Source organism: Cenococcum geophilum (assembly GCF_001692895.1).
Source record: "Cenococcum geophilum 1.58 unplaced genomic scaffold K441scaffold_28, whole genome shotgun sequence".
Classification (NCBI taxonomy): domain Eukaryota; kingdom Fungi; phylum Ascomycota; class Dothideomycetes; order Gloniales; family Gloniaceae; genus Cenococcum; species Cenococcum geophilum.
The window spans coordinates 1,449,964-1,462,088 of NW_027137586.1; the positions used below are offsets into that span (position 1 = coordinate 1,449,964).

General features: G+C 37.5%; 1 protein-coding gene across 1 annotated transcript; it reads right to left on the minus strand.

The window, feature by feature from the left end:
• Window positions 1-3,996: 3,996 nt before the first annotated feature.
• K441DRAFT_661989 (uncharacterized protein) lies at window positions 3,997-4,158 on the minus strand (the record flags this gene model as incomplete). Its single annotated transcript, XM_067648976.1, has 1 exon — window positions 3,997-4,158. A coding segment is annotated over one exon (162 nt), but the record flags the coding sequence as incomplete, so codon positions are not given.
• Between the last annotated feature and the right edge of the window lie 7,967 nt (window positions 4,159-12,125).

Here is a 12,125-nt window from a genome sequence, read left to right on the forward strand (position 1 = left end):
GGCCTCGCGTTTCTAGTTCGTTAAGTAGGTGAGTCGCCTATGCTTCTACTATAGCCTGCTGTCCTCCCTATGCTATATAGTGTGTATTAAAGCCCCCTAGGACTATTATCTCGCCTTCTGCTGTGTTAATTGTTTGTTAGAGTAGCCCCCACGTGGTTATCTAGGGCCTATTATCGCTTGGGTTGTAGACATTAATTATACTAATTTGGCCCCTATTTATAGCTATTTATAGTTTAGCTATATTAGGGCTAATAGTGTGATAGCTCCAGGCCTATGTGTTAATGCGTTAGCTGATTAGGAAGCATACGCGGGTAGACGGGTTTGGTTTGTATAGGAGGTAGTATCCTTTTAGTTGGTACGTTTTACGGGTTTATTTGTTATACGCTAGCTCCTATAGGGCTATTATCTGGTGTTCTTTTAGGTCTAGGCTGTTGAATAGAGGGCGTGTTGCTCTGTAGCTAGGATATATATATATTGCAGAGCTACAAGAGTTATATATATAGCAAGTTTGCCCAAACTGCTTGCCCAGTTCCCTACCACGGTTTTCCACGCAAACGCTTCTATAGTAGCTAGCCAGCCAAACTAGTTCCTGCCCGTGTGCACCTAATTTGCTCCATAAGCCTATCCCTACAGCCTGCCCCTGCCTAGATAGACCGACACGTGTATCCGTCCTTTTGGGCTATATAGACAGTGTTGTTAATAAGGTGTTAATCCTTCCTCTAAGATAGGTCCACTAGGGGTCAGAGCCTAGTAAAGGGGTAAGGTTCCTAGAGTCGTCCGTCGCTGCCATTATATACTATACCCTATAGCCGTTGCCAGCTGCTTCGCGTTACCTGTGACGCTCTTGCAACGATAGGCCGACCGTGTCTTGCAGGCGTGGGCCTATGATAACTCAACGCCGCGCAGCTACCGTCCCCTACGCCTACTAACTAAACTTGTTGTCCTCCCATCTTAACTAACACCTGCATCTAAGTCCGTTCCAGCCTACCTACATAGGTTTGCCCCAGCTCTTTCTTAGTCCATTCTGGATTAACGTCGCTACCCAGAGAGGTTGCCCTAGCTCTTTCTTGGTCCGTTCCAAATTAACGTCGCCGCCTAGAGGAGGGTTAACGCCGCTGCGTAGAAAGGGAGGATTAACGTCGCTAAATGTGGTTAACGGTGTTAAGATTCTTCCTGTGCCCTCGCTGCCATAGCAGTCTTAGAGCGGAATAAGTACAGAGGTGCCCTATCGTCCCCTTAGACCTATCGCTTCCGCCAGCAAATATAAGCGCTGGCTTGTGGCCCTAGATCGGTCGTCTAGGTAGAGAGACGTCAGGTAGTTTTTAAGACCATTCCTCTGTTCTTAATAAGTTGTCTATGGTGGTTTTCGAGTCTTAGCACGCTAAGACCCGCGAAGACTCTGCTGTTCTAACGGCGTTAAGGACGACGCATTTAAAAGCGTCCTCTAGCCACAACGTAACGCCGCTGCATCAGTAACAGACGAGATCCTCACTCTCAGCTTGACCATACGGACAGGATGAGACGGAAAGGAACCCCCATAGGACAGTATGGGTCGGATCTCGATTTTAGTGTTCCTGTAATGCTTATTATTACTTTTTATATTTTTATATATTGTCTTACTAAGTATAAATTAAAGATCTAATAAGGAATTTTAATATATATAGTATTAGACTAGTAAATTAATTTTTAAAATTTACGCGCCTTAATATATGCTAGGTAGACTCTAGTATACGCTATATAGGCTATAAAATACATACCTATGCTTACGCGTACGTTAGTTTAAAACTTCCTAATTAGGAAGGTGTAAAAACTTTTATTAGGGACCTCTATACTTTAATACGTTTAACAAAACGTTAAATATAGAGAACCTGGACTTTAAAGTCGCCTTCCGCACTATATAAGACACTGCCCTAATATAGCATGTAACTTTACTATAGCTGCTTAGTAACCAGCGCGCCCATTAACCCTAACGGTCGGTACCCTTTTTCTTCTTCGGTTTAGACCCGGTATCTACCTAGCCTAGTTTAAAAGCTTATATAAGCTTATCTAATTAGCCTAAGAGTTTGTAGAAGCTTATAGGAGTCCCTATAAGAGCATACCCGACTAATAACGCGCCACGAATATTATATAGGTATAGTATAATTAGGCGAGCTGTTTATAATAGGGTATAAGAGGCGCCTTATAAAGTTTAATAGTAAATAGAGTTATAGTAGTAGAGTACGGTCGCTGTGTCAATAAGGCTAGTTAGGCAGGACCGGGTTTAAAAACGCGTCTTTAGACTTTAAGGCTGTACTTCACCCCCTAATACGTTAGTTAGCTAGTTAAATTTACTAGAATATATAGAGGATGTTATAATTTAATTGCATTACAAACTATAGCGTAGCTACTAGATTAACCCTATTATAGTTACTTAAAGTTAATACGCGTTAAAGATCGGGCCCGGTTTATAATAAACGCGTACCTATAATCTCTTAGATACTTTGTAAAGGAATTTAGGGGCTAGTAGGTAGCGCGACGTTTTATTAGCTTAGGAGTTTATAAGAGTTAGTACGCGCTATTAATTAGCTTAGAAGTTTGCACGAGTTAGTAAAATAGGGCTGTGGTAATAGAGTAGGGCTATATAACGCCATAAATTCCTTAAAGAAGTGGCTAAGGCACCTAAAATAAGTATAGCCCCACTAAGCCTACGCATAGCTAGAACCTTCTACTTATAACCTTATATTACTATTACCTATCTATACTTTCTTATTAGCATAGAGTCTACTATATATAGTATCTAAACTTAAATATAGTATAGTAAGTTATGTTTAGTGATCTAGAACTAGTATAGGGTTATATTAAGAGATTATTAGGGGTTAAGTGCTTATCTAAAGTCCTTATATATTCTAACTGCGAGCCAGGTTTAGCTCTATGGAGTTACTAAAATAAGCTTAGTAAGTAAATCCCTAGGAGATAAAGGGTTTCTACGTTAAATTAACAGCTAACTTTACCTTTCTTAGTGATTATAGCCGGTATATAAATCCCTTTAAGTTGACGTATTTTTCTGTAAATTAATAGCTGACCTTACCTTTCTTAGTGGTTATAGATTGTATGTAAATCCCTTTAAGTTAACGTATTTTTTTATAAAACTAATAGCTAACCTTACCTTTCTTAGTGGTTATAGAATGTATATAAATCCCTTTAAGTCGACGTATTTTTCTATAAATTAATAGCTGACTTTGCCTTTTTTGGTGGTTATAAAAGGTACATAAATCCCTTTAAGTTAATGTATTTTTCTATAAATTAATAGCTAACCTTACTTTTTTTGGTAGTTATAAAAGGTATATAAATCCCTTTAAGTTAATATATTCTTCTATAAATTAATAGCTAACCTTGCCTTTCTTAGTAGTTATAGATTATATATAAATCCCTTTAAGTCGACGTATTATTCTATAAATTAATAGCTAACCTCGCCTTTTTTAGTGGCTATAGTAGGTATATAAATCCCTTTAAGTTAACGTATTCTTGTAAATTAATAACTAACTTTACCTTTTTTAGTAGCTATAGCGGGTACGTAAATCCCTTTAAGTTGACGTATTCTTTTATAAATTAATAGCTAACCTTACCTTTCTTAGTAGTTATAGATGGTACGTAAATCCCTTTAAGTTAACGTATTCTTCTATAAATTAATAGCTAACCTTGCCTTTCTTAGTAGTTATAGTGGGTACGTAAATCCCTTTAAGTTAACGTATTCTTTTATAAATTAATAACTAACCTTACCTTTCTTAGTGGCTATAGTAGGTATATAAATCCCTTTAAGTTAACGTATTCTTTTATAAATTAATAGCTAACCTTGCCTTTTTTAGTGGTTATAGTCGGTATATAAATCCTTTTAAGTTAATATATTTTTCTATAAATTAATAACTAACCTCGCCTTTCTTAGTAGTTATTGTCGGTTTTATAGGGGGGTGGCCTATTAAGAGTATACTCTTGTTCTGATGGTTTGTAAATAGGTTATCAAAAGCAGAGGATCGTAAGGATCGCAGTGCTTAAGTAGGGGGCTGATGAGTCACCATAAGGATGACTAATCAGTGGCACGCAACCACGTAATATACATTCCAACACTAGCAGTTCTTTCTTTGTGCGTAGAACGGCCATCCTAAGACATACAACCACGTAACCTCTGTATATACACTCCAACACAACCTCTGTCCATATATTCCGACACTAGCAGTTCTTTCTTTATGCTTATAGCGTTCGGGCAGAGCAGTAAGGTGTCGGTATAGCTGCAGGCGGAGCAGCAAGTTGTCGGTCGGCTGCGGGTAAGGTAGTAAGGGTAGGTCTACTACAGGCGGAGCAGCGACGGTCGAATGGGGGTTAGCTACAGGCGGAGCAGCTAAAAGTTAATGTGGTGCTACAGGCAGGGCAGCAAGGTGTTGGTTAATTGTGTTACTGTAGGCAGGAGCAGTAGAGGGTCTGTTCGTTCGGGTAGTAGTATAGTACCAGCGGCGGTAGTAATAGTGGTCAAGTATAGAGCTTGTCTATTAGTCGGTCGGTTAATCGTAGGCGTATAGGCACGATTATTTGGTTGGTAGATCGCAGGTGTATCAGCGCGATCAGTATCGTAATAGCAGGCATAGCGGCGCTATTAGTTTGTCGATGGTATATGGCAGTACGGTGCCATTATTAAGGGTTCGTAGCTGCCGCAAGGCGCCAGCAGATTCGAGAGGGCAGAGGGGAGCGCGTTGGCGTTGTAGGAGACACGTAACCACGTAACCTCTGTCCATACATTCCAACCTCTGTCTATACATTCCTACACTGGCAATTCTTTCTTTATGCCATTAATGGTTTATAGCTGCCGCAGGCGCTAGCAGATTCGAGAGGGCAGAGGATGGGGAGCGCGCTGGCCTTGTAGGTGCGCTATTAACGTGATTTCCGACGTGGCAGATCTGCAAGGAATGTAGCAGACGGTATCGGAATTGTAGGTAGAGGGTAGGGAGCGCGCTGGCGTTGTAGGCGCGCTGTTAATATAATTTTAACGCAGTAGGGTGTCGAGAATGTAGGAATAGCGTGCTGGCAGAACTTTAAGAGTCTAGTAGAGCTGAAATTGTTATAAGATAAGGGCACGCTGGTAATTGCTGTAGATGCTAACAGAGGAGTAGGGGGGGCTAGAGAGCGCGTTATTAACGTGATTTTAATAGGTTTAGTAAAGAAGTTAAGTTTAACGTTGCGTAAGAGGTAAGGGGTAGTTACGCAGGAAGCTAAGGGGAAATTAAGAAACGCGTGGTCTTCTTTGTATTCGTGTAAGGAAGTAAAGGTGGTAAGCTTGCGGTAAGCGTAATGGACGTAGAATTAAGGGCGGGTGAGGCTGTTAATTCCTTAAATATCTTTTAGATTCTTTGCTCGTGTAAGAAGGAAAGAAAATATCTGATATTCCTTAGCATAAGGTAGTTCTATAAGTTTGTGTAAGGAAGTTATAGAGGCCTTATCTCTTCTAAAAAGACCTTATTAATCTATGGTATAACCTATAAGGTTAACCATTAATTAATATCGGTTTCACAGGGGGGTGGCCTATTAAGAGTATACTCTTGTTCTAATAGTTTATAAATAGGTTGTTGAAAGCAGAGGATCGTAAGGATCGTAGTGCTTAAGTAGGGGGCTGATAAGTTACCATAAGGATGACTAATCAGTGGCACGTAACCACGTGATATACATTCTAACAGTTATAGACTGTACATAAATCCCTTTAAGTTAATGTATTCTTTTATAAATTAATAGCTAACCTTACCTTTTTTAGTAGTTATAGATTATATATAAATTCTTTTAAGTTAACGTATTCTTTTATAAATTAATAGCTAACCTTACCTTTTTTAGTAGTTATAATATATATATAAATCCTTGGTCCTCGAAATCGGACTCTGCACCTGTACGTGGTGAGGCCTACGAACCTGCTGGTCTTTGGACTCAGCAGAGCCAACGCAGAGACGTCGCACAGCTGCGGGTAGGACCTGGTGGTTGTCGAAATGTTGTGGGGGGTAGTGAAAGGTTTTCATATGGGATGGTGAGATTTCGAAAACCACTACTGACGGTACCCCCTTTATAGTAGACTACTGCTATTCTCCTATTCCAAACCTGTGTGATTCTTGCGGATACGTATGGAATCTAACGTCCCCCGACCCTTAATTGAAAGCATTGACGACCTCACATTGACGGATAAATAAACGCGATAAACGAACGAACGAACGAATAAACGAACGAACGAGCAAATATACGGCCCCTCCTAACCCCTAGGGCAATCGCCCGCGGAGCATGCGGTTACTCGCCGTTTTTTCCTACCGAATACTACCTAGCAGCCTGGATTGCGACCCACGGTTTTCCTTCCTTGTCTCCTTTTAACGGAGTGGTGACCCTTAGAGAGGGCCTAGCCAGGCTGGTTTTTGATGCTATCGATAAGGCGTTGATTAATAATCGCTATCATTAGTCAATAATCGATAATCATCGATAATTACTTGGCATTATGGTACGTGCCCGAGGCTAATTAATTTACAAAGGGAACTTAGAGGAAGACTTCCAGAAAAGGCCCTAATAGTCTCCTAATATCAGACATTATTCGTCTAAAATACCACTTTGTTTGTAATGTTTTAAATACTCTACCCTCTTAAGGTTTTCTACTCCCATCTATGCCCTTTCCTATAATACCGTACAACATCCCCCTAAAAAGACTCGCTCTGGTTTATCGCTTATAGCTAGAATTAAGAGAATATTAATTGCTATATATAATAACCTTGGCCAACGTTTTTTTTGTTAATCTTAATACCACCATTTAAGCGCCGGCATCTTACTAATATCGTACGGTTCCCTATTATAATAATCTTAGTACTCATCCTAACTTGCTAGTTAAGTATACTTCCCTAGCTTTTAAGCAATTTAATTAAATACGTTAAGTTTCTGCTCCTAAGGTCTCCTTTTATATAATAGAGGACTTAAAGGAGTAGAAGCTTTTTCCTGGTAGGACTCCTAAAGCTCTTTAACCTTTTTTAATACGGGCTTAACCTACTTTACTTTCTAGTTTGCCTTAATATACTTTATATAACGGTTTAGATAAAGAATAAGGGCAGCGGCGTAAAGTGGCAACTCATCCGTTTTACTATAGTACTTATTAAAGGTCTCCCACCCCTTTCTAATTTAAGCGCTAAACTCCTTATTAGAAGCATATTCAGACTATTATACGGTATTAATATTGTCTAATTTAGAAGGAAGTCTACTTATAAGCGCGGCTTTAAAGTACTAAACAATAATATCCATAGTAAAGAGTACACTATTAATTGTTACGCGGTTACCCTAAGTCTTTAGAGTTACTTAGTAGAACGGTTAAAGGAATTCCTTAATTATATAAAGCCGTTTCCAGTCTTCCGGAGAAAGATAGTCTACCTAAAGTATGGCAAAGTGGTTCTTAGTATAGGTATTAATAGCTCCCGCCTTTTAATCGGCTATAGCTAGCATTTAAAACCAGCTATTCCATCTCATACGGTTATTAAGTGGAATTATTTTCTCTGCTAGATCTTTAAACTCCTTTATATAACTAGCGGAACTACGGATATATATAATAATATTATAAAGCTTACTAAGTGGTCCTATAACCCGAAAGGTTGCCCATTTCTCCTCTTTATCTACTACCTCTCCTTTTCCTTCTTCTTTATTATACAACTTAAGTTGCTTTATTTTAATTAGACCATAAAATAGGAAGGCTTATACGGCTAAATTAATAATATAACCAGTATAGCGGATCCGCCAATATATAGAATCCTATTTAATATCCTCCTCTTTCTAGAGATAGGCTTCTACCGTATAACAAAGTATATTATTTAAAGTAGCGTTATTATAAACGATAGACCTAAGCTTTTGTATAATACTATAGTCCTTAAAGACTAGGAGAAGAGTAGTAAATTACTTATTTCTGTTATGGTTTGCCACCGTATAAAGCGCGAGAAGGGCCTTTAAGCGCTTCTTTTAACTACGGTTAATAAAATGGGCGCAGATCCCTAGAAGAAGAAGCCTATTTAGGAAAATCCAGATATTAAGTAAAAGATAAATACTTAATACTACTAACTGAAGTTTCTTTTATATAACGTCTTTATAAGTCTGCCAGGACTGCTCAATCTTCTTCGTAACTTAAGAGTGTGCTATAGTTATAAAGTCGGATGATTCTAGATTAAGCACTTAGCAAAAAGCATAAAATTTAGGCCATTCAACAACTTAAAAAGGAAGGTTTTGTACGATAATTAGTGTAATTAAAGCCTTATTAATTATATCCTAATTTAGATATTTTTAGTAGACTTAAGTATTAATCTCTTCTATTTAGCCTAAAGACTCTACTTGGGTATAAAGTTGCTGTAGTTAATAGATGGTTTCTTCTTAAATTAGACCCAGAGTTTGGTCGACATATATTCCATACTTTAACTTAAAATATCCACGCATATTTGTACTAACCGAAGTGCTATACAGTAGTATCGCTGTACAGTATATACAGAACTTATACTAAGAATTCTCTTTATTACGTGCCGTTTGAGTATGGACCTATATCGTATAAGCGGATCCACCCCTTCCTTTTAATTTAGTTTCGACCGAATTATAGGTAGTTAAAGGCGCAAGAGATAAATTGATTTTAGAATCCATAATTCATATAAAATAATTAAAGAGAAGGATGGAGTTCAGAAATTTTGGTTAAGCGGTAAGAATTATCAATAAGAATCGATAATAATCAATTATCGTTAATAACGATTATTAATCGATCTTATCGATAATAAGTTATCGAAAACCACACTGGGCCTAGCTGGGGCCTAGGTATAAAAGATACCTAAATACAATATATCCCGCTCGCTTATTAGTATTACGGTGGCTAGAATAGATGAATCCCCCTTACGCCTTCGATGGCTCTAGGGGGGGGGAGGTAAGGCGTATATAGTAATGGTCTATAGGAGATAGCATATAGGGGACGGACAAGACAGTTAAGATATGGGAGGGTTAAGTACACAGCGATTAATTGGCAAGGCCTAGCTAGGACGTAGTGAACCCTAGCCTTGGATATGTTACGGACGCTTTAAGTACAATATTACGACTACTTAGAGAAGAGACGGAAGAAGCTAGTTAGTTAATTTAGGCACGGTCTAGGATGGAGCCAATAGAACCATGTGACAAGGAATAGTAACTAAGGTTACATAATGTGCTATGTATTAAATAAGAGGAACGGGAGGAACTTACGTACCTTACGTATAAGACATATATTACGTATAAGAAGGATTTTATAGGAGTACGGTTATGTATTTAAGGACCCTTAGTCCCTACCTAGATAGTTCCTTCCTTATAGTAATTCTTAGAATACAATTAGAGTTAATCTATTAGGCAACCACTCCACCAATTATTATTACGTTGTTAACTTTTATACTTATATTTCCTATATACCTAGCCTAATAACGAGCCTATTATAGTTCTTACTATAAGGTTCCGTTACATAATCACTACCTAGTTACGGTATTAATATAAAAAGTTAAACAATATACCACTAAAAGCAGCCACCACGACGCTATTAACGGCAGCAACTACTTTAAGGACAGGAGGTGATACCAGTATAGCAGATACTGACTTACAGCAACCTATAACGGTTAAATAGCTACAGGAAATAGTTAACTAGCTAATAGCTAACAATATAGTGTTAAAAGAAAGACTTAATAGGATAGGAGCAGCAAAGATCAAGCTACTATTAATTAAGAGATTTATAGGAGAGAGGTTAAAGCTTAAAGGATTCCTTACGTAGATGCACTTTAAGGTCTTATAAGAGGGAGTAAAGTTACCTATACCCGTGGATCGGATAGCCTACACAGGACTATTCTTATTAGGAAAAGCACTTAAGTAGTTTAAACTTTACCTTACGGAGATATAGGTAAACGGAATAACGACCACTAACTAAGACGTATGATTTATGTTCTTAAGTTGGGAAGGATTCGCAGAACGACTTACACAGATATTTAAAGACCTAGAAGAAATAACTATAGCGGAAAGAAAACTCTAGAACCTTATATAACGAACTTTAGCAATTAAGTATATAATATAGTTCCAGATACTAGTAATATAAGTAGAGTAAAATAATAGGGCGCTTATAGCATAGTATAAACAGGGACTTAAGGCTAAAGTCTAGGACGCGATTATCCTAATAGAAGATGCGGACACCCTAAGGGAACTAATAAATTAGGCGATTAAGATTAACAATTAGATCTACTAAAGGGAACAGGCTAAGAGAGGCTAGGACAGAGTTCTACAGTTATATAAGGCGTAGAGTACGCAACGACAGAAGCTAAGTTAGAAACTATAGTATAGCGCAGAGCCAATGGACCTAAGTAGTACTAAAGAAGCCTATAAGAGATGGAGCAAACTATAGAAACTTAGAGGACAAGGATTAAGTAATTAAAGGTCTAAAGAGTAAAGGCTAAATTAGGGATCTTAGCAGCAGAAGATATTTAGGCGGACTCTATAGCAAGAGAAATAGTTTAAAGAAGGAGCTTATATAAATTATAGAAAACAAGGTCATTACGTTAGAGACTATAGAAGTAGGTAAAGTTACTATATAGTAAAGGGCACGAGACCAGCAGACGATATACACGTATAGAGGGACGATAATGTACTACAAAAAACAAAAGAATATTTAATTAAAAGTTTTGCATTTTATTACAATAACGTATACCAAATTTATAAGGACGCTAAGTACGGCGTAAGCTATTAGCTATAAGAGCTAGCACCTATAGGATATAGAGAAACTAACAAACCAGTTCGCAGATCGGATATTAAGGATAATAAATTTAACTTAGGCGAAATATTCCGTGACAATAAGGCAATAAGGGCCGCTTACTAGAAGCGAGTAGACCTCGGAGATATTATACTAAAGGTAGAGGATAATTCTACTATAGAATAAGAAACATTAGTAGGGATCAAAACCCCACTAGACATAATGTCTATCGCTTTACAAGACGCAAGAGAAATAAGATAGCGAACTACTTCGGCACTCGATAAAGGTAAAAGGCCAAAGGCTTAAGATTTTTAAGATAAGATAAGAGATAACTAAGATTCTTAAGACGAGATAAGGTATACTTAAGGACCCATAACGGACGAAAACCAATAGAGTAGGGCAGTAGCTTAGTTCAGAAACATATAAATAAGCTTAGGATAGAGTTTCCTACAGGCATAAGACTCTTAAGACAAGATAAGTAAGATTTAAGACTCTTAAAACGAGATAAGAACACTACGGACGCCTAGTTGGACTAAGGCGGGAGCTAAGCTTAAGTTAGAAGCAAGCTTAGAATTAAGTAATCCAAGGGATTAAGAATTCGGAGTATAAATTAGGATACCTATAAGCAAGAGGTAAGGAGCTTCTTTATAGATTAAAGAATCTGCAGCGTAAATAGTAATTAGACTAGGAGACAGATATATAGACCTAGAAGACTTACTAGGGGAACGCAGTGTTTAGCCTAAAGATTAAAAAACTAATACTAAGATTAAGAAGCATAAAGACTTTAAGGATCCACTTATAAGACGCAATATAAAAAAAACCATAGAAGAGTTTAGGGCAAGAATTACCTTATAGTAAGAATAGAAACTAGATAAGAGATCTAGTATATTAGGACGTATAAAGGACAGAGCACTAGTATAAAGAATTACTAATAGGCCGAGAGCAGGCATACTAAGAGCTAAGTAGCTTACTAAACTGGAAAATAAAGAGGATCTAGGAATTCTAACTAGGTTTAAAGAACAATATATAAAGGGCTATCACGATATAGTAATAAGAAGATACTTCCTTATGGACAGACCGTATATACTCTAGCAGCTGTACTAAAAGTGGTATAGGTAAAGGCATAATAATAAGTAGGAAGATTTCTACATATGGTTGGATAAAAAAGTTATTTAGGACTACCTAATTATAGAGAAGGCCATAACATATATTAAAGGAGCCTTAATTATAATGTCAAAGGATTTAAAGAAACGTTTAGAGGACTAAAGAAGTAAGAAACGTATCTTAGTACCTGCGAATAAAGTTATAACGTTTAGATTAGCACAATAAAGGTTTAAACTTAGGGATAAAGATAAGCTAAGAGTTA